The following is a 21,533-nucleotide window of genomic DNA, read 5'->3' on the forward strand; positions in this document are numbered from 1 at the left end:
AAAGATCATATCATCTTTAATATTCCATTTCTCTATCAGTGTTGAAATTCACATATGCATGTTTTAATCCAGTTTTTTTTTCCATTGTTAATTTCTTTGTTTTCCTGCAATGAATGTTTTAACATCTTGTAGGACTGTGACAGTGGTCACCATTTTCACTTTTTGAATTGAAATACATAGTTCCCCTACTATGTCATTAAGTCTGTGTCATTATGAGTTTAACCAGTAAATTATTCATAATTTAGATTAAATCAAATGTTAAAATATTATGCAGTATTTCTCATGTAGCTTTCTCTCTTTTTTATTCATTGCTTCCCAAACAGGTTTAAAGTGTAAGTATAATTACCAATATTTTGCATATGATTTTATGTGATATAAAAAGAAAAAAAAAGAGATAACGCTGATAAGGTAGGCAGCCTGCCCTGTACCATGTATTATTTGTCTATCTTGTATTTGTATTTTGTATCTGAGCTACTTTTTAGTTCAAATTCCTTTGTGGTTTTGTATATATAGAATTGAGCTAGTTTTAGACAATTGTATACAAGTGGAAGAAATGTGAAAAAGACAGTTTGCCCTTATAGCCTCCATCCACCCTTTGGGATCTTGATTTTGAGGCCAAGAGTTTAACAATCAGGATCCAAGAAAGTCAAAAAAGAGCAGCTTACCTCCAATGCAAGAACCACAGGCATTCCTAGGGATTCAAAGCTAACCAAATCTCCCTCCTAAATGTGTACATCTACATAGCCCCTGTAAACTAATGTCAAAAATGCTTTAAATCATTTTTAAATAACTTGTCTTTAAATAGATGAAAGGAAAATTATGTATCTTCTATATGCCTCATGTTATGAAAGCGATCCATTAAACAACTACCAATTATCAATCACATTTTTTATGAATATTTTGCCTTCTCCCTTTAATGTTATCATTTAACTTAATTTGCAAAATTTTCTACTGAATTCTACCTGTTTTTCAAGGTGTAAATATTTTAAAGAACTAAGGAGAAGGGGTTATACATAAAAGATACTCTGTGGAGATGCTTTTGTAATTTTATCAGTTAATAAGTTCAAATATTTGTGTAAAAAATGTTTGAGTTCCTCTGATAACGACTTTATTATTGAAAGGTAGCCTATTGATAAGTATATGATTTTCTAAAATGAGTTTTACAAAACATCCTTACTTTACCGAAGGCGCCAAGCTGAGTGCACCAAGACAGCCCGACTCCAAGCCACCGTACCTGCAGTGAAACCTGCAGCTCCTGCCCCTGCACCAGTGGCCGCGCCCCCGCAGCCCCCGCCGCCCCCCCAGCCGCCCCCGCCGCCCCCGCCCTCCAGGGGCGCATCTCTATGAAGGAAGTGGGGGACAGCACGATGTAAGTAGACCTTTCAGGGGCTTTTAGAAGCGGGTTTTGATGGATGCTGTGTGGTGAGTATTTAATTTCAACTTGATGTGGAAGTACCGTTTAGGCCTGCTTTATTACATTATTTCAAACAGAAAATTGTTAAGATGAGAACCTAAGAAAAGTTAAATTGAAAAGTAATAACCAAGAAACAAACAAAAGATCATTATAAAAAAAACTGAGTAACAGGAAAGAAGTATTCAATTTGAGGAGACATTTGCAGATGAATAGCTTGAGTATCATATTTAATTTCTAAAACCTTCAGAATCAGGCATTTTCCCCCCAAATTAAAAATTAATTCTGAAGATATATTTTCTCATAAAAAATAAGGAAAATAAAGCACAATCGTAAAATAGTAATTCCTGATTTGGTATCAAAAGCCAACTCCTATTTGGTAAGAAAAAAACAATTCTGTGGTCTAAAAATAATAGACTTTTCTAAGATACTACTTTAAGATGTTATACAATAATTAAAATCTGAATGAAAATAAAGAATTAATATTAAATATCTAACCACTTAGGAATATTCTTTCATCATATTCCTCTCTAATGGGACTGCTGTCTTGTTATATATAACTTAATATTTATAACTCTTGTATATACTCTCATATATAACTTAATATTCTCTTGCACTATTTGGACTCTCTAAGCAATATTAAATCATCATTTTTGAAAAAGTCTTTTAAATTTATTGCTAAAAGACTTCATGGTTTTCTATAACGATGCTACCCTCAAACCCTTATTTCTTTTGGAGATGTTTAACTTGTCTATATTTTTTAAAAATTCAAGAGTAACTGTATCAACATGAAATGCAGAACAACCAAGGATATTATACAATTTTGAATATGATTAAATTAAATCCAGGAAAATTTTATTAACTGGAATTTGGTGGAATGAGGGGCTAAGACACATTCTACTGTGTTTATATTTGTAGTATTTACTAGTAGGAATAAAGCGAGCCTCAAAAATTATGAAATTTACCTTTTAATGGGAAAACTGTTTTTAAACATATATATCATATTATAGCTGTATTAATACTATTATACAAGGTTATATTGAAAATAGTTTTTAAAAATGTTAAAAACTGATTTTAATATATATTTTAATGCTAAAATTGAATTTAAAAGAACTTAATGCCTGGCATGCTACTTCTAGAGTAATAATATAATATAGGATTCATGCTTTAAATTTTTTTTTCATTTTTTTATAAGTTGAAAATGATGGTCTCTTTTTGAATTATTGGTGAATGTAGGAATTGAGCCAATAAGATTTGATTCTTTTTGTGTTGACCACAATTAGCAAAACGTGTGAACTAAAAAAAGATTTATATGGAAAGTGGGAATGCGTTTTATTTGAAATTAGTGAGGGATATATATTAATATATGTATACTATGACATCACCTGGAATCATATATTTGATGATGATAATTTTCAAATAGCAACAGTTAGGGATTATTTTTATTTGGAAAATTGTGGTAGATAGTAGAGGATTTTGCAATTCTAATATGTATTTATTGAAGTGTCAAGTTCTACACATTTATTTGACAGATGTTTAAATTATCTATTCAAAAACCTTTTCAAGGATTCTAAGCATAAATTACTAGAAAATAAGCTATCTCCAAATGAATTATCATCAAATATTTTCTTTAAAAAATCAAAGGTCATTTTGAAAAAAAAAAAAGCCTTCACAAAATAATTAACAACTTCATGTAGATTCAACAATTACCCTGTAAGAGTCATCATAGTACTTCTGTATTCCTTCAAACAATACTTACGTCTTCTTTATAATCAGTGTGGGAGTAACTTTTCACTTAGGACATAGAAGCAATTCTTAGAATCTCATTTAAAATTTCTGTTTTAGTGTTGAAGTCATCCACGTTTGATAGAGGTGAATTTTACCTGTGTATAGGAGATAGATAGCTAGGTGTAATTTTTTGTGATAAGACAACCAAATAAATGCCGTATGAGTTTATCTAAAGCATTATTAAAATTATTCATATGAATAAATACAAAGAAAATATAAGATACATGCATTTTCTTTTTTGGATATGAATATTAAGTGTTTAAAGCAAGTTCCTGTTAATATTTTCATAATCATCTCAATTTAACTATAGTCAAAACTTTTTTTTTTCTATCACATGTTTTCTCTTTCTCACCTGTGGATACATAGGCATAAGTAAGTAAATAATATCATTCTAATACAAGGGTATTAGAAAAAAAAAAGATGCAATAGAATAGATTAACTGCTGTTTTAGACTATATACAGTAATCTTCATCTTTAACTGTACATTTACTTTTAAAAAGTTATATCTTCTATACCTCATTCCCTCTTGATATCTTGAAATTGCATGAGTTTAAACAAGTGTTCCCACAGATAGTACCTGTGCCTAGCAAAAGGAGTTTCAAAACTCTCCTTATTTTTTAATTTGTTAAAAATATTTATGGATATCTTTCCATCAAAAATGATGTGGTATCGTTGTGCAGACAGTTCTTTCCAAGAAAAAGAAAACCAAGAACAGATCTACACAGAAACAACTGCTATATAATGTCAACCCTGATTTTTAAAAACTACTTTTTAATGTTTTAAAAGTGATTGCTGTTTGTTTAATCCAAGTTGTCTCCACTTTTTGAATTATTCAGGAGGTCCTGACCACCTCTAAGAATTCTCTCTTCCAGTTTGTATTTTTGCCAAATGCCACAATAATAACTTTGGCTTTATATATCATTTTATTGTCTCACCTCTCATCCTAATTTTTATTAGGATGTGGCTTTGTGTCAATGTGGCTTTTAATTTTTTTTCAAAAAATTTCCCTTTTATTTCATTTATACTATGTTGGTAAATATTAAATAACGAAAATAAATCTGTTACTCTGAGCTTGAGAGCAAAGTCTAATGACAAACTATTTAAAACCACAAGTCCCGAGTCTTTCTGGGGAAAGGGTCCCAATGCTTTCATTAGAGACACTTATTTGTGTCCTTTGACTTATCCAATTTTATCTATGACGCATAGCCACTATGACTCAATGACCATGTCTGAGCAAATCTTTCAGTGATATCAAAACTATGTTGTATTAGTATATCTTTTCATTAAAGTGAGTCTTGATTGAAATTTGATCCATATCATGTTCAAAAGAAACACCAAAAGCCCCTCTTCTTATTTGTAATATTTATAGTGTTTTTAAACTATTAAGCATAAAATTGAGGGGCTCTTTCTGTATCCTCTTGCAAGCTTTATGTCAAATAGGAGAGTACTTTTAGCTCCAGGACAGAATTACCAAAATGAGAGATAATGGACAGGTACTGAATCAGATGGATCCTTTCCTCAAAACGGTCAGTTCTGAGCATCCTTAACCAAGGCAAAGGGTATGAAACCACTAGCCAACATGCTGGTCTGCAATTTGGAGAACTGTGATTTATACATGAGAGAACTATAATGTGTGGTCATGGAAGCTTCACATGGAAACTAAAAAAAGAAAAAAAAATCAGTGTGCAGATTGACACATTTTTTAAAAAATGAAAATTTCTCATGCTGCTCACAGCTCTCTAGCTTTTCCTGCCCTTTTTTGAGAACAGAAACATCAAAGTAATGGCTTGCTTTAGTAGATTAGTGTTATTTGGCCTTTGATATTTTGAAGTAGTAATGAGAACCATAAAAACATCTTTCTCATAAAAGCTATGTCACAACCTGTTTCCTTACATTTCATTATCTTCTTTTCTTTCAAGTCTTTTCCTTCTCTACCATTTCCAACAAAGCAGGGAAAATAAATCAGTCTCAGAAGACAGGAAACATCAGCACTTTTCTTCCAGTACTGTTGAGGCTCACAAGCAGACTCATGTAGATGGATCTGTTAAGAACAGCTGGCCCAGGTCTGCAAGAGAATTCACACTGATGTCTGATGATGATGACTTACATACCCACAGTACCATTTACAAGGAATATACAGATCAAAGACCAACAAATTCAGACTTTTTACTAAGAACAGATTTTGTAGAGTCATTTTATCCAAAATGCAAGCCAAGAATGAGTTTCTGAGGGGACCAAGAGAAAAGATTCAGAGGATGTGGAATCGGCCAGTCTGCTTACCTAGGAGACCAATGTGGGAACTTCCCAATAGGTCAGAAACCATAGCTCTAACGCAAAGGCAAAGCAACAGGCAAGAAGCTGAAAATGAAAGTACTGGAACCAATCCAAACAAAAGAGGTAACAATAGTCCCTTGCTTACAGCTGAAGACACAAATGTAACAGAAAAAGAGGAAATAAGGCAAAGTGAATCACTGATTATACAAGGAACAGAACAGTTGCAATCTCTGTCTTCAGACTCTTCACTTTCCTCTCCTTGGTCTCACCCCTCATTCGCCACTTTGCCAACCATTTCAGGACCTGTGGAACTCAAATCAGAACCTAATGTTGTTTCTCCTGCTGACTGTTCCTTGGAACTTTCTCCGTCAATGCCTTGCATTTTAAATTCTGCACTCCTTAGCAGAGAGACACCCACTTGTATGATGACTTTTGAAGCCAAAAGGGACATTTCCGAAAACCTTCCCCATCCACTAAAAATCTCTCCTCCTCCTCCTGTGCCTCTTATCCTTACTCCTTTTGCTTTTTCCAGTCTTCCTCCTTCCCCTCCTTCTAATCCTCCTCTTTGTCCTCCTCCTCCACTTCTTCCACTATCTGTTCCCCCTCCTCCTCCCTCTACTTCTCCTCCACCTTCACTTTCCTCTCTTCTTCCACCATCTCCTCCTCTTCCTTCTTCACTGCCTCCTTCAACTTCAGCTCCATCCACGAAGTGTGTGTTTACACCAGCTATTAAACACACTGTCAATGTGACACCAGCCAAGGAAATGAAGTCCACTGCAATACAGCTGTCAACATCAACAACAGTGTGTAATGCAAATCCTCAAAGGGAACCAAAAGGCATCCTCAAGCATAAAAAAAACTTAGCAGAACTTGAAAAGTCAGTAGCTAACATGTACAGTCAAATAGAAAACAATAATCCACCAGCACACCTCTTAAAACTTCAAATGAGTTGCCTTTCAGAGACAACAAATATGGAAATGACATCTGAACAAAACCAGGAGAATTTGCACAATATTGTTGAGGGAATTGAAACACAAACTCACAGTCAGTCTACTTCACTGTAATGTTGCTTTTCTGGTTTTAAATGGACAACTCTTTTGTTGACCATAAGCTTCAAGTGGAGGCAAATTTGAACATTAAAGAAGATTCCATTCTTTTACTTGAAACTCAATGCAATGCTGTTTTTTCCTCATTTTTAATTTAAAAGATTATTAATCTCACCATTACTAACTCATATTATAGATATACCTTAATTTTCTTAACTACGAAGTAGTATTATTTGTCTACATTTATTTAAAAAGTAAGTAATTTCAATCTATTTTTCAATGGGCATATGTGGGCATGAAAGTTAGATATCCAACTTAAATCAATGGCTTGCTTGTTTATCATGTTAAGTTTTACATTTGCTTTTTGATCATAGTTTTATATTATATGAGTGTTCCAGGAAAACAGCAGACTGTTACAAGTAAGCTAAAAAATGATATATGTTCTGTTATTGCCTTGAAGCCTATGTATTTGGTAAGAAGAAATACTACCAAAGTAAAATGTTATGTATCTAGAAATGTAGGAGATGACAGACATTATGGTATTCCAAAATAAATCTCAGGTGCTATAAGATGTAGGCATCTGTTTTCTTATAAGAACACCCTTTACTCTGGCTTGCTTTTATCTTCCTAGTATGCTTATACATTTGATAAATCTTTTACTTTTTTCAATGGCTGTTTTATTCTATTTATTTCTCATTGTGCTTTCTCTTCCCTTCTTTATAATGGAAATAAATCTTGAGTTGCTGACTTCTGTTAAGACATTTCATTGTTCCCACAAATGTTTAAAGTGCTCTTTAGTTTTGCTTGTTCACATTATTATATCATCTCCTTAATTATAATTTTATCATGATTCTCCTTCAAAAATAATATTTATCTCCAGTTTAATAAATAAATTCTCATCCGTTTCAGCAAAAGGTTAAGTAAATGCCTACAAAGTTTCATCTAGTGTGATTTAGTTATTATTTCACTGTTGAAAATTATATTTCCATTAAGTTTATCAATAGTATAAAATGTGCTTATTATGTATTAAAATTTAGAAAAATGCATTATCAGTTTTATTCCTAGTTACTTTTAATTGCTATGGATAAATCATCCAAATTTAGCCTATAGCATGTAAATGAAATATAAAAATTTCAAATAGAAATCAAGCGGAATATATCTGGTGAACTGTCACCAGTTTTATATATGTCTTTCCTCTTTGGTTTAGGCAAAGAAAATAAAAAATTATACTCTAGGTAGAAATTTCGGTAGTTGTAGTTGTTCTTACATCTTAGAGCTAAACTTGTTAAATTCTTAAAGGCATCAGCTAAGCTAAGCACCATCTTTCTGTCCTAGTGAAAGCTACACTGGACCATCGAGTAATTACTTTGTTTTTTCCATCTCACACATGGAATAAATTTTATTTACTGGAAATCCCCACTTTGAATACAAGTGTAATTATTATACTCTTCAGCTTTAATATTTTAGAAGATATAAGTCTGCACAGAGAAAAACACAATTCTAAAATATAGGGAAAGTCTTGCTTGATAATTGCCATTGTAAGTATATTAATATAGATTCAGAGCCCTACAATGAATGCATCATTTCATTGGTTTTGTTTAACTCATATTATGTGACATTTCTTCAAGAATTTGATCTGGCATCCCCAATTAACAATACCAAATAAAAAATGTAAAGTTAATTATTTTCATTAGTTCCTCTACTTCAGATTCTTTTCATCCAAATCAAGAGTAATTTTTTTTTCCTGGGGTTCTTGAACATGATTTTTTTCTCTCTTTCACTGAAAAACTTCAGTTGGAGTTTTTGTTGGCAGCTGGTCATATGCATGAGAACTTGTGCTATTTGGCGGACTCTGAAAAGGTATTATTGACAACTGTGTAAGCGTTTAATGTGCAAGTGTGTGTGTGTGTGTGTGTGTGTGTGTGTGTGTGTGTGTGTTTATGCTATTTTGTATCAACCTCTTGGAAATGTGAAAGAAATTTCTTGATAATTCCTTAGAATTCTTTGATAATGAAATCTCTAATTACCAAAGAAATATAAGAAATCCAAATAACAATTTTATGTAGGTATGTATAGCCTTATTAAATTGTTACTTTGTCCTTTTTATATTATTTTTATAATTTAAAAATTTTATTAGTATCTTTCTTTGACTGGGAACTCTTTTTTCTTTCCTTTTTTTAAAAAAAAATATCTTTATTGGAGTATAATTGCTTTACAGTGGTGTGTTAGTTTCTGTTTTATAACAAAGTCAATCAACTACACGTATACATATATTCCCATACCCCCTCCCTCTTGCATCTTACACTTTTCAAATGAAACGTCCATTGCCATGTTTTATGTTTAATCTAGTCTTTTACTGACACATTATATTTAGAGATTCCCTTCATCATAAAAGTCAATTGGAACATCTTCTACATGAGACCTAAAAATATCCTTTGAGTATACAAGCCAAAATATTATTTCTCTCCACAGCTCCTAAGCCCCCATAACCTGACAACCAACCTCTAAGAAAAGAATGCCCTTTTTTCATTCTGCATTTATTATGATCCAATTAGTACACAAGAAATTATTAGGTACCTTATTAAAAGACATAAACAGGTTACCATACATTATCCTTATTGTTAAAAGTAAACAGTAATACATACAAATGATGTAAAATGAAAAACTACACATTGGATATAAACTACATAACAAGACGTATCAATATCATATGAATGGCTTTATAAGTATCAGTAGGAAGTCATGTTAATTGAAAGCAGACAGATAACTACACATATTGATTCTGCTGTTTACCTTTTCTGAGTTACTTTTTGCCTTTGAGCTAAGACAAACAATACAAATAACCAAATAAAAAGCAACAAAAAGTTTCAAAAAGTATAGTTCAACAAAAAAGTATAGTTCATCTATTGATATTTTAGTTCCTACGTTATGGAAAATATTGCTAATGAAAAGAAGCAAGTTAAATATCCTAGAAAATAAAATATAGGTTTTATTGGATATTTTATATTACATATGTGACTCAGTAGTCATTATTAAAACCTAAGTATGAGCTCTCAACTCTACATATCTCTAAAAGATACAAATTGAGTAAAAGCTGAAAATGTCTAAACTTCTAAATGCTTTAGGATTATCATTCCTCTATTGGCAGAACCATATAATATAAGCACCCTGCAACACCCCCAGTGGATGCCTGAAACCTCGGATAGTACCAAACCCTATATATACTTTACTGTCCTATACTAGTGGGTGGGTAGTGTATACAGCATGGATATACTGGAAAAAGGGCCTACTCATATCCTGGGAGGGACAGAGAAGGATGGTGTGAGGTTTCATAATGCTACTCAGATAGATTGGAGTGCAATTTAAAACTTACAAATTTTTTATTTCCAGAACTTTCCACTTAATGTTTTTGGACCATGGTTGACTGCAGGTAGCAAATAGAGATACCACAGATAAGGGAGGACTATTGTATAAATTGCTGATAGCAATATATATGTATAAGCATTATATTACCATTATTTCCAGCCATTTCAATCAACAATGCCTTAAGCACTTAAGATGCATTCAAATAAGCAGACTTATTTTTCAAAGTCCTTGAAATATTTTAAATAAATTTTCTACAGATTGTTTTGCTGAACTTTAGAAAGTCTTCATAATAAATCTTCATTGCAGTTGTTTATTAATTTCATATAGCATAGTCAACAGCACCAGTTTTATACTTTAGGTCAAGTGTTTAATGAATAATAAATGAAAAATCTTCATAATTAATGACATTCAACATTGAAAAAATTCCATGCTTTTTTCCCTCTCAAGTACAGTCAACTGCTTCACTTACTTGTCCATTTAACTTTATAAATCTTAAGGTAATATTGAATGTTTGGCTATTATATCTCTAAAAACCTTTTTACTTCATGTTTAATAATGTAATTGACCTTTAAAGGCCAGTTAATATTTTGCATTTATTATTTTTAGAATAAATGGACACAGACAAAATCTTACAAACATTTGGAAGAATATGTTCTAGTCATGGAGATATTTTTTTTTGTCCTGTACCAATATGTTTTTCATGTATGAAGCATATCTTTTCCCCAAATGAGTATCTTACATGTATCAAGACTTGTTTAGGACAGACATGATGTAGAATATTTTTAATACAACTGATCATAACAGAGTCAAAGTATGTTATTAAACACCATTGAGATAAAATAGATTGTGAGTAGTTTGGTGTTCATATGGAATGAGGCTCTGGTGTGAAAATTATTTTTAATAATGCAGGCATGAAACCTTGATTCTCCTGTCTTGATACTGCCACAAAATATATTTCACACTGAGACAACATTTTAGAAAAATTTACCTTCTCAGTTTTTCTCTGATTTTCTTAAGTTACCCTTATCTATAATTCTATTCAATCTGAAAATCCAAGATGTTTAATACTGATTTCTTCGTTTCTGCCTTGCAGGAGAGGTTATACATCAGAGGTAAGGGCTTTATGGTGTTATGTTACATTATAAGCTTATTAGGACAATATTTATGTTATAGGCAGGACTGATTTACATTTTCAAAATGAGGGTATTTTCATTTAACAAAACATAAGTATGCTTTGCTATTTATTTTCTTGTATATTTGTTGCTTCTTTGTTTTGGGGTTTTAAGTCTATTATTCAATGGGTGAATAAAGATCAACTGCCGACCTTTTCAAAGATAAATTTATTTTTTCCTGAATTATTCTCTCTCAATATTGTGACATTCCCCCAAATTTATTTTTCTAAGGCTATAAATCTAATCTAGAAACTGTTTCTAATTTAGATACTTTTTTTTTTTTTTAATCAGTCCAAGGCTCATTCCTACCATGTTTGAGCTTGAGCTTTTGAAGAGTTAAAAACAAGTCAGACTATTAGAAAGCTGTGGCTTTTCTTTGTGTTAATCTGATTCTCAGTCCACAGAGAAGATACTGGGCATTCTGGCCAATGGTATTTGGTGAATAATACTGTAAGTGGTGCTATCAGTGAACCACTGAGAAGTTAGTATGGTTTGGCATACAGCTCTTCAGTTAAGAGAATGAAATAACTATATGACTTAATTGGCTAACAGTTTAGAATTCATACGTCCTAGGTTTTTTGGAAATCAAAATGAATGCATTTAAGAAAAACTGATTTTCAGGAATAATTATAACAGCTAACAGATTGAATCAGAGTATCTCTAACTTCAACTTCCTACCCCTTTAAGTTAATACCTTAACTGCACTAACTCATTAACATCTGTATCATGGAAAATCTATCCCTTCAGTCAAATAGTTGTTCTGTTGATTTCAAACAGTTGGTTCATTGGTAGGATTATCTCCCTGAACTTCTCTGTCCGCTTTCCCAATGCTTACTTTAAGATTTATGTTGTATAACTATTCCCCTCAAGAGTTGAGACGCCAAAATTTAAATTGTGTATCTTGCTTTCATCTGGTTAAAGTATAAGTTATCATGAAACAGATCAATAGAGACTGTGTTTTTTGAAAAATATGGGTGAAATGGGGGGCAGTGGGAAATGATCTCTGCAAAAACTGAGGAAGGACAATTTCTTTAATCACAAAAGAATTTCTGAAAACGTGCTTAATGCTTGAGTTCAAGCATTCCACATTTTGGTAGAAAGAAAAATGGGGAGCATGTCTTAAATATAATGATGAATATATTACAACCATATCATTATTTTGTGTGCCCTACCCTTCTTCCTGATTATGTATATATAATATGATTATATATAATATGACCGGGGAGAAAAAAAGAGGGGCAATTTAAAACAAGGTTAAATTTGCTAAAAAGAATTGTGTGATACTTAAAGTGCTTCAGAACCATAAATGACTCTTTGTACTATGAAGCTTAAAACAAAAAGTTATTTATAGATTTTTATTTATTCAGGTTATTAGCTTTGATGTTAATTAAAACAATGAAATTGAAGCACATTAATTATGTTCTAACATTAATAGTCAAAATATTATTTAATGCTGTTAGTAGCTATCACATGAATAATAAATCATATCCCAAGGTAACCAGTTTTAAGCTGTGGCCTTATTTTCTCTCTTTTCAATGATAATCTACTTTTTCCACCTGAATTATTTTCTAAACCTTTTTCTATTTTACTTTCCTTTGGCAGCAACAACAACTGCTGAGGCCTTCTCTCCTTAAACCAGAGGTATCAATTTTCTTTTTCTTTTCAACCTTCACTGAGTCTTGACAATACTTTATGTGACTCTGAGGCCCATCTAACGTGGGCAGAGTGGGTGGCTGCCAGTATGGCATAATTTTACAAGGAAGAGAAGAGGTGGTTTTAAATTAAAACAAATAAGCAAATAAATAAGCAAGCAAATCACCTGTCTGCTGTTTTCTGGTGACTGAAATTCCAAATTTTTAGCTTCACTCTCTGGGAATTAGATAAATAAGACCTTTGTTCCTATTAAAAACAAGCAAGCATTAAATGAAGCAAGTCATGAACCTGATCTGTCAGTTATCTTAGTGAATCTAGATTCATCAGAACTGTTCTTGAGATCAGATTTAGGTTAGGCAAAGTCTGAAGAAAGAACGCTGACATCTGTGCTGAAATAACAAAGGTAGAAATTGGGTTGTGATAAACAGACTTTGATCATTGAAATGTGATTCAAAATACTGCCTTTGGGCACATGTCTATTTTAAGATGCTTATGACATTTTCTTCTGCAAGAAGAAAAAAAGATATTTGGAGTTATATAATAAATGCATATCATTTTTATTTATTATTCATATATACTTCCTAAATAAAAAACATATATTAAAGTTAATTTTAAATATCTCCTTACTTTGGAAAATTTAGTATTTTCTAAGCGCCACTTAAAAAATTATTCCTTTATTCCTATTTCTCAACAGAATCTTAACTTTGCTAAAGACAGGCATTTTGTGGTTAGAATTTACTCCCCCAAATCATCGGGAGGTTGAGTGACAGGAATATTCAACTTTTATACATTTTATCAAAAATTTCCATGGAGACTTCTCCATAAACTGTTGAATCTGATAACTCAGAGTTAAAATCCAAATGCCAGTTACCTGATGCAAGGCCTTAGTCAGGCTATGTATCCTCCTAAGCATCAATTTCATCTTTTATAGAATGTTGGCAGTAATATTTCATATATAAGCTCCTAGCTCAGCAACTGGAACATAGTGGGAAGAAATTCAGTAAATGGTAGTTATTTTTCTTGTTTTGTTTGCATCAGTATAAATTTTTATACTTTGGTCAATAAGAAACTAGGCTGATTCTATGTGTGTGCGGTCAGCAAAAATGAATTTTTAAAATAACATTAAGCATTTGATCTGCCCATAAAAGCACCTTTTAGTAAGCTACTTAGCATGATTTTCTAAACTCTAGGATTTACCTGCTAAGTGGATGGCAACAGGGACTGTGTGGAACAGCAAAAAAGGCCAATATCACACTCATTTTTAGGGCTGACTTAAGGAGCTTTAATGGTCACCAAGTCCTTCCTCCATTTTCTTTTTTTCTGGGTGGTATAAGTATCCAAGACCAACCCTTCAGAGTATTCCCTTCTACTAGCTCCTGTCTCTCCCTACAGAATACAGAGTGACAGATTAAATCTATGATTGAGTTTCCTGGGCTCTTTCCCAGTTGCTGTATCCTTCTATTGTATTTTTTAAAGTCATTTGATGCCAGATATATATTGTAGCTAGCAAGAGCTAAGTTTCATTTACTGTTCAGAGAAAAAGAAAAAGTACGTGTCTGTAAAGAAAATTGATTCTTTTAAAATCTGAAATCCACTCAGTCGCATTATGTTTCCATAAATATTTTTCATTATTGCTAAAAGTTATTAGAATTCAACTTCAAAACCTTTTTTTAATTGTTGTAAGAACACATAACTTGAGATCTTTCTTCTTAGATTTTTAAGTTCACAATACAGTATTGTTAGCTGTAAGCAGAATGCTGCACAGCAATCTCTAAACATTTTCATCTTGCTTAATTCAAACTTTAGACCTGTTACATAGCAACTCCACATTTACCCCTCTCCCCATCACCTGGCAACCATCATTTTACTTTCTGCTCCTCTGAGGTTGACTATTTTACATACCATATGTAAGTGAAGTCATGCAGCATTTGCCCTTCTGTGGCTGGCTTATTTCACTCAGCACAGTGTTCTCAAGGTTCATCCATGTGGTAGCATATGGCAAGAGTTCCTTCTTTTTTTTCTTTTGAAGGCTGAATAATACTCCATTATGTACCACATTTTCTTTATACATTCTTCCATTCATGGACATTTAGGTTTCAACTTCAAAATCACTTGGCAGTCTTTGCTCAGTCTCCCTATGTATTAGATAAAACATGCATTAGTCAAGTAGTTAAATATTACTTCTGAGACCTATTTGCTTCATTTAAACCAGTATAATTACGTTGGGTTTTGGATGCCTCAGAAGTCTAAGCCTACCAATATGAAACATGTATTTTTTAAATACATGTTTTTAAAACGTGTATTTTTTAAGTTTGTATTTTTTAAATACACGTTTTAAAAACGTGTATTTTTAAAATTTGAATAAGTCAAATTTAGACTTTAACTTTGTCCCAATTTCTTATTGGTCTGAATTGGCTTCCTACAATAAACCTTTTCCTATAATAAACATTTTTATTGGCAATAAAACTGCAGACATAAAATCATACAGTGCAGCAAAATGAATTCTTACAGAGTGCTCATGCCCTACTGGCTCTCCAGTAGCCCCTCCGTGTTAACACTCAGATATTATTTCTCCTTTCCCTAACCACTCCCCTAGCTTTTTTCCCAAGATAAATATTTAATACATATATTTAATTTCAGCTTTATCAAGGTATAAGTGACAAATTAAATTGTAAGATAATTCAGGTGTCCATTGTGGTGATTTGACATATGTATACACTGTGAAAAGACTAACGCATCCTTCCTCACATATTTATCTTTTTTAAATTATTTTTTTGGTGAGAATATTTAAGTTGTATCCTTTTAACAAATTTCAGTCATACAGTACAGTGTTACCAACTGTAGTCACCATGTTTTATATTAGACGCTCAGACCTTGTTCATCTTATAGCTGAAAATTTGGACACTTTCACTAACCTCTCCCTATTCCTCTACTCAGCAACCACTTTTCTACTCTGTTTCTATGAGTTTGGCTTTTAATTTGGTTTTTTATTTTCAGATTCCACATATAAGTAATACCATACAGTATTTGTATCTCTGTCTGGCTTGTCTCACTTAGCATAATGCCCTCAAGGTTCATTTCATGTCATCACAAATGGCATGAGTTCCTTCTAAATATAGCCGTGTATTGCTCAGTAGTAGCAATATTGTAGCCAATGAGGTTTTTCCAAAGTGTGATTACTGCCAATTGAAAACTTTTTACCTGGCTTCTAACACCCAGATTGGTTTGTCTGTTTTTGAAGTGTATATAAATAGAATAATACAGAATCATGTTTCATTTTGTACCTGACTTCCTTTGCTTATCATTCTGTTGGGGAGATTCATCTCTGCTATGCGATGTAGTAGTGTGCTTATCTCATGGACTTTTGCATCAGTTCCAGTTTTGGGCTGTTACAAATGATGCATTTTGGTGAACAATTTTACATATATATGTTGGGCACATAGACTGAACTAAATTGAATTTCTGTGAAAAGAGATGCATATATTTGACTTTGGTATTATTCCCAAACATTTCCCAAATGGTTTTGCTAATTTATAATCCCTCCAGAAGTATATGAGAGCTCCATGTCCTTGACGCAACATGGCATTGCTGATCTATCTATCTATCTATCTATATATATATTTACTTTTAGTTAATCTTGTGGATAAACTGAAACCTTTTTAACATCAAAACTGGATTCCTTTGCAATTAATTCACAAAGTATTTGTAACCGCAAATGCATCAGAGAGTACATTTAGTAGAGTAATTGCAAACTTATAAAAATCTAGGGAAGTGATGTAAATGAAGAGAGTTTATTCAATGTAAAAAAAAAAAAGAGCAGATGGGGCATCCTATTGTGACTGAGGGTATAGATGTAAAATAGTCTGGTTGAGAATACAGCAGTAACCAGAAGAAAACATGATTGCTTTAAGGCGTAGTACCACCAACTAAATTCATGACGTGTAAAAATATGAGCCCAGTGTTGCCATCTTTTTATTTTTTGAGAGAAATCAAAACTCAGATCTTTAATAGCATTTTCTGATGAGCATTTGGGCAACTAATCACTTTTTTAAAATGATATTTGCCAAACAAAGCACAAGTGAAGTCTATTGTCCATTTCCATCATGCAGGCTGTGAATTTCCACACTTTTTAAATGATATATTAGTGTCCACAGAGGACTTTTTTTCCTAATACTATACCTGGATCAACAAAATTAGTTCTTATGAATAGTAGATGATCTTAGAAATAAGTATCCACTGGTTTTCCTATGTATACCTATACATTTTCCTTCTTCCCTTTTCTTACTTCATTGCAAATTAATTTGGTTAAACCTTGGCAGTTCAATTTATTTAAACGTTAAAATGGAGTTAAAGAGGAAAATACAGTGAAATTGAATTTAATAGTTATTTAAAGCTAGTTCTATATGTATGTCTCAGGAAAAATATCTTTCCATAAGTGTAGAGTGACAAAAATCAATATTGTCTGGAATTTAGAACTGGAAACCTTGAAAGGGCCTATTGTCTGACAAATTTCTTTAAAAAAAATTAAATTCAGAATTAGCAGTATGTTTTAAAATGTAAATATCCTTGGGCTATATCACATATTAGCACATTTTTTATTAATGTATAAATGATTTTCAGATCCTTTCATAAGAGTAGCATTTGATGAATGGGAGAGCTCTAGATACTAGAAAATTGTTATCAGGATGATGAAACAGTGCTGAAGATAATGTTATAATTTTCTTCAAGGCTAAAGTCTATTAGTAATGTGTTAAATAGATTGAAATATTAACTGTCTATTGATAGTTTTAAAAATTATCTAAGAACAAATGATATGCTTATCTGTTCTCTTTAACAGGTTTACCATTAGACAAAATTTACTTTCCCCCTCCTCAGTTCTAATAGCATAACTTAATTTTGTGTAAAAGAGTTACAGCCAAATATATATATATATATATATATATATTTTTTTTTTTAATATGTTTAACTAACATTTTTAATTAAAGTTATTTTGACAGCAGTGTTTTGAGTCATCGAATACTAGGTCTGGAAATCTGACATTGAGCTGAAATGTGATAAGAATTTATTTTCAAATGCGATTTCTCTTTTTGAATAATAGGAGTTATCCATGGAGTCTGGAATTGATCCTGGCCAGGAATATGGACAAGATTATTACAGTTATGAGCATGGGTACATCTTCAGATTTTTTATCCAGTATCTTAATATTTTTATGAATAATAAGGTGTTATTAAATGATTATTACTAGCATTTTTATGAGTGTCATTTCATCAGTTTCATTTTTGAAAATGTATCTAGTTTTAGCTTCAATCAAGTTTAACCATGTTTCTATATTGAATTCTGTTTTGATGTTTATATTGATATTGGCTACAACTTGAAAAATGCAATAAAATTATTCAAATTATTTAAATGAGAAATAGAAGTCAAACATATTTGCTCAATTCCTGAATTCACCATTTCTTTCATATGAGATATTTAATATTTTATCTAACCAATCAGCCTCAAGATTTGCCCAAGAGAAACGAAGAAGAAAACATACTTTAGAATCCGGTAATAAGCATTTCGAAAGTCAGTTCTACACACATAAGTTAACTGCTTTCTAAACATAGAGGAAAATAAAGACCATTACAGATCACATTTGAAGCAGATTTTTACTATAAACTTAGAGAATTTATGTTTTGAATAAGCTATCATACTTTCAGAAAGAACCAATTTTGTGCCCTAAATTCTTCAGTTAGTCAAGGAAAAATATTCCTTTCTCTTTAGTCTCTCCTAAAACTTAAATCTGAAATAACTCTTTTTCTTGTTATTCCAGGATACCATTATGGCAAAAGTCATTGGTCATCAGGTTGTAGTTCTTTCTCTATGATTTTGTAACTAGTTTACAAGGAGCCCAACAGGTGCTGTATAAATATCTGTTGATTGAATTATGAAGAAAAAGAAGAAAACAGAGATCAGTCATGGTTATACAGATCAAATGAAAAACTGCTTAAAGTTGTAAGTTTCTGTTACAGGTATGAAATGCCTCAATATGGAAGTCGCAGTCGTTTGTTACCACCAACTGGACAAGAGGAATATGGTGAGGTGGTTGGCGAAGCTGAGGAGGAATATGAAGAGGAAGAGGTAATTACTGTAATTTTTAATGGAATATTAATATTTCAAGAATAATACTTTTTAGCCCTATTTGAATAGCAGGCTACAAAACATTTCAAAATTTCAGAAATCCTATTCACTTAGTAGTTGATTTCCATAGAACGATTTAATAACTCTAACCATTCCATTGCCTTGTCTACAGAAAGAAATTTTTTATATAAGTTTATTTCTATAAAACATTAAACACTTGGAATAAAGCCACAATAAAATTTATATTTTATAAAATCCTAAATGTTATTCCATAAAGATATTATAATCAAATATGTTAAAAAGTATTTTGCAAAACAAAATGCTCCCACATTGTCTAGCAAACCTAAAAATCATGAAAGTACAATATCAATCTTTTAATTATAAGAGAAAAATAAAACCACCAGTATTCTTAATGGAATTACATCATTTAAATTATCATAATTCATCTGTATCAAATTCTTATACTTTGCCTGAAATATTTATTTGGAATAGTTATCCAAAAATTGTAAAGAAAAAAGTTTTAATGTCACTGTACTTTTACCCTGTTCAGAATTTTACAAATAGTCAGATTTTACATTAGCTATTCAGATAAGCTATCATAATTTCCTGATTGCTTAAAATTTTGTTAAAGCAAATACATAAAACTATTAATCAAAGTCTAGGGATGGGAGGGGGAAGAAGTAATGATTAATTTTCTTTCTCCTTTGATCTAAGGTGCAAAATAAATTTTGAATAAGAAAAAATGAGGAAGCATTAAATTTTGGTATTATAAGGTATAAGCTAAAATAAAATAATTTACATTTCCTTGAACACCTTCTGCCTATATGCAGTGGGGATAAACAGTAGGGAATTGTGTGATTGTTCTATGAAACCAGTTTTATAACTTGCATGAAGCTGTCAGCCTGCAGATTCACTCGTGCTTAACTTGTGTGAGACATGGTCACGTAATAACCATTCCCCAGCTGACACTTCAATTGCATTTTCGTGATTTTCAGGAAAAGGCAAAGAAAGTTAAACCAAAAGTTGAAATTAGAGAGCCTAGTGAGGAGGAAGAAGTAGTTGTCACTATTGAAAAGCCACCAGCAGCTGAGCCAACATATACGACGTGGAAGAGTGCCAGGATATTCCCCATGATTTTTAAGAAAGTTAGAGGACTAGCTGATAGAAGAGGCATCATTGACCTTGAAGATGAAGAGTGGCAGAGACGCCTTGAGGCAGAAGATAAAGATTATTTGAAACTAACACTGGACCAAGAGGAAGCTACAGAAAGCACGGTAGAGTCAGAGGAGGAATCCTCAAGTGACTATACTGAATACAGTGAAGAGGAATCCGAGTTCAGTGAGTCTGAGACGACAGAAGAGTCTGAGACAGAGACACCCTCTGAGGAGGAAGAAAGTTCTACCCCTGAATCAGAAGAATCGGAATCCACAGAGTCAGAAGGAGAAAAGGCAAGGAAGAACATTTTTCTTGCAAGAAGAAGGCCCATTGCTGAAGAGGTCCAGAAAGTCAAAGATAGAAAAGAGGAGCTACCTGAAGAGCCAGAAGAACGGAACGTGGAAGAAGAGGAGGAACGCCCAGCAGAAGAACAGGAAAGTGAGCTGACCCCTGTGGAAGAGCCCACGGACCTCGAATCTCAAGACATCACTGAGGAGGGCAGTGCAGAATCAGCTTCAGTGGAAGGAAGTGTGGAAAGTGAGGAGGAGTCAGAATCGAGTAGCAGTAGTAGTGAAAGTCAGTCTGGAGGTCCTTGGGGCTTTCAGGTGCCAGAGTATGACCCAAGCAAGCAGGCAAACGAAAAGAAGCCTCCAGGAGCAAGCTCAGAAGGTTACAACACAGCACTTTAAAAGAGATCACAGTAGGTGAAAGTTTTGCAGTGATGAGTGCTCTTGTGTGCAGTGCCTTCTGTGTGTTCTCTGAAATGACACTTGAAGGGGAGGAAATTGATCATAATTCTTATCTGACTTAAGATTTAGAAGCATGCCAGAGAAGTGAATATATATGCTATCCAGAAGTGGATATATATGCTATCCAAACAGATTTGTATATCAGAATATATTAGGGTAAATCTGACTGATCTTTCCTATATTAGTAATTCAGAAGACATGCAATCAGTTACTCAGTATTTAATATTTCATAGTGTGATTTCTGTTAATGCAAATGTGGCATTATGTATTGCCAGTAATGCTCTGACTACTGGAATGGACTATATGAATATATATATAGTGGTTTTGTATCATCTTAAATCCTTAGGACAATATGTAACAAATAAGATCTCTACAAGACTACTTTTGCATATATGTACATTTCAAATGGCAAACATATTATCAAAACTATCATGAACATGTTCAATTAGGTTTATAGCTGGCAGTTTCAAATATTAGAAGTTAAATGATATAAATTAAAAAAAATAAAAGTTATTACCATTTCCCTTCTGTTGTGGATAGGAATTTACCATTTCCCTTCTGTTGTGGATAGGAATTAAAGTGGATTTAGAAAAAAATTGTAACAGTTATAAATTTTTTTTCTGGGTAACATAATTTTGAAATATATATCTGGAAATCCAAAATCATGGCTTACTTAGTGCAACAGGTTGGTACTTTACATATCCCAAAAATGGCAATACTATTTTAAGAATAACCAAGGAGTTTTTCACCTCTGCACCTTGTCATTTCTAATGTGGATTGGTAAAAGAAAAATAAATTT

At 32.3% G+C, this 21,533-nt stretch overlaps 1 protein-coding gene across 1 annotated transcript in view; it reads left to right on the top strand.

Moving 5' to 3' along the window:
- The window catches only part of PCDH15 (protocadherin related 15), a 743,572-nt gene extending 722,898 nt beyond the window's left edge, over positions 1-20,674 (top strand). Inside the window, 6 exon segments of the mRNA XM_032608284.1 lie at positions 324-332; positions 1,188-1,299; positions 1,301-1,348; positions 1,350-1,369; positions 18,722-18,830; positions 19,826-20,674. Coding sequence (XP_032464175.1) covers positions 324-332; positions 1,188-1,299; positions 1,301-1,348; positions 1,350-1,369; positions 18,722-18,830; positions 19,826-20,674 — 1,147 coding nt within the window.
- Positions 20,675-21,533: the final 859 nt, after the last annotated feature.

This window comes from Phocoena sinus, chromosome 16, assembly GCF_008692025.1.
Source record: "Phocoena sinus isolate mPhoSin1 chromosome 16, mPhoSin1.pri, whole genome shotgun sequence".
NCBI classification, from domain to species: Eukaryota; Metazoa; Chordata; class Mammalia; order Artiodactyla; family Phocoenidae; genus Phocoena; species Phocoena sinus.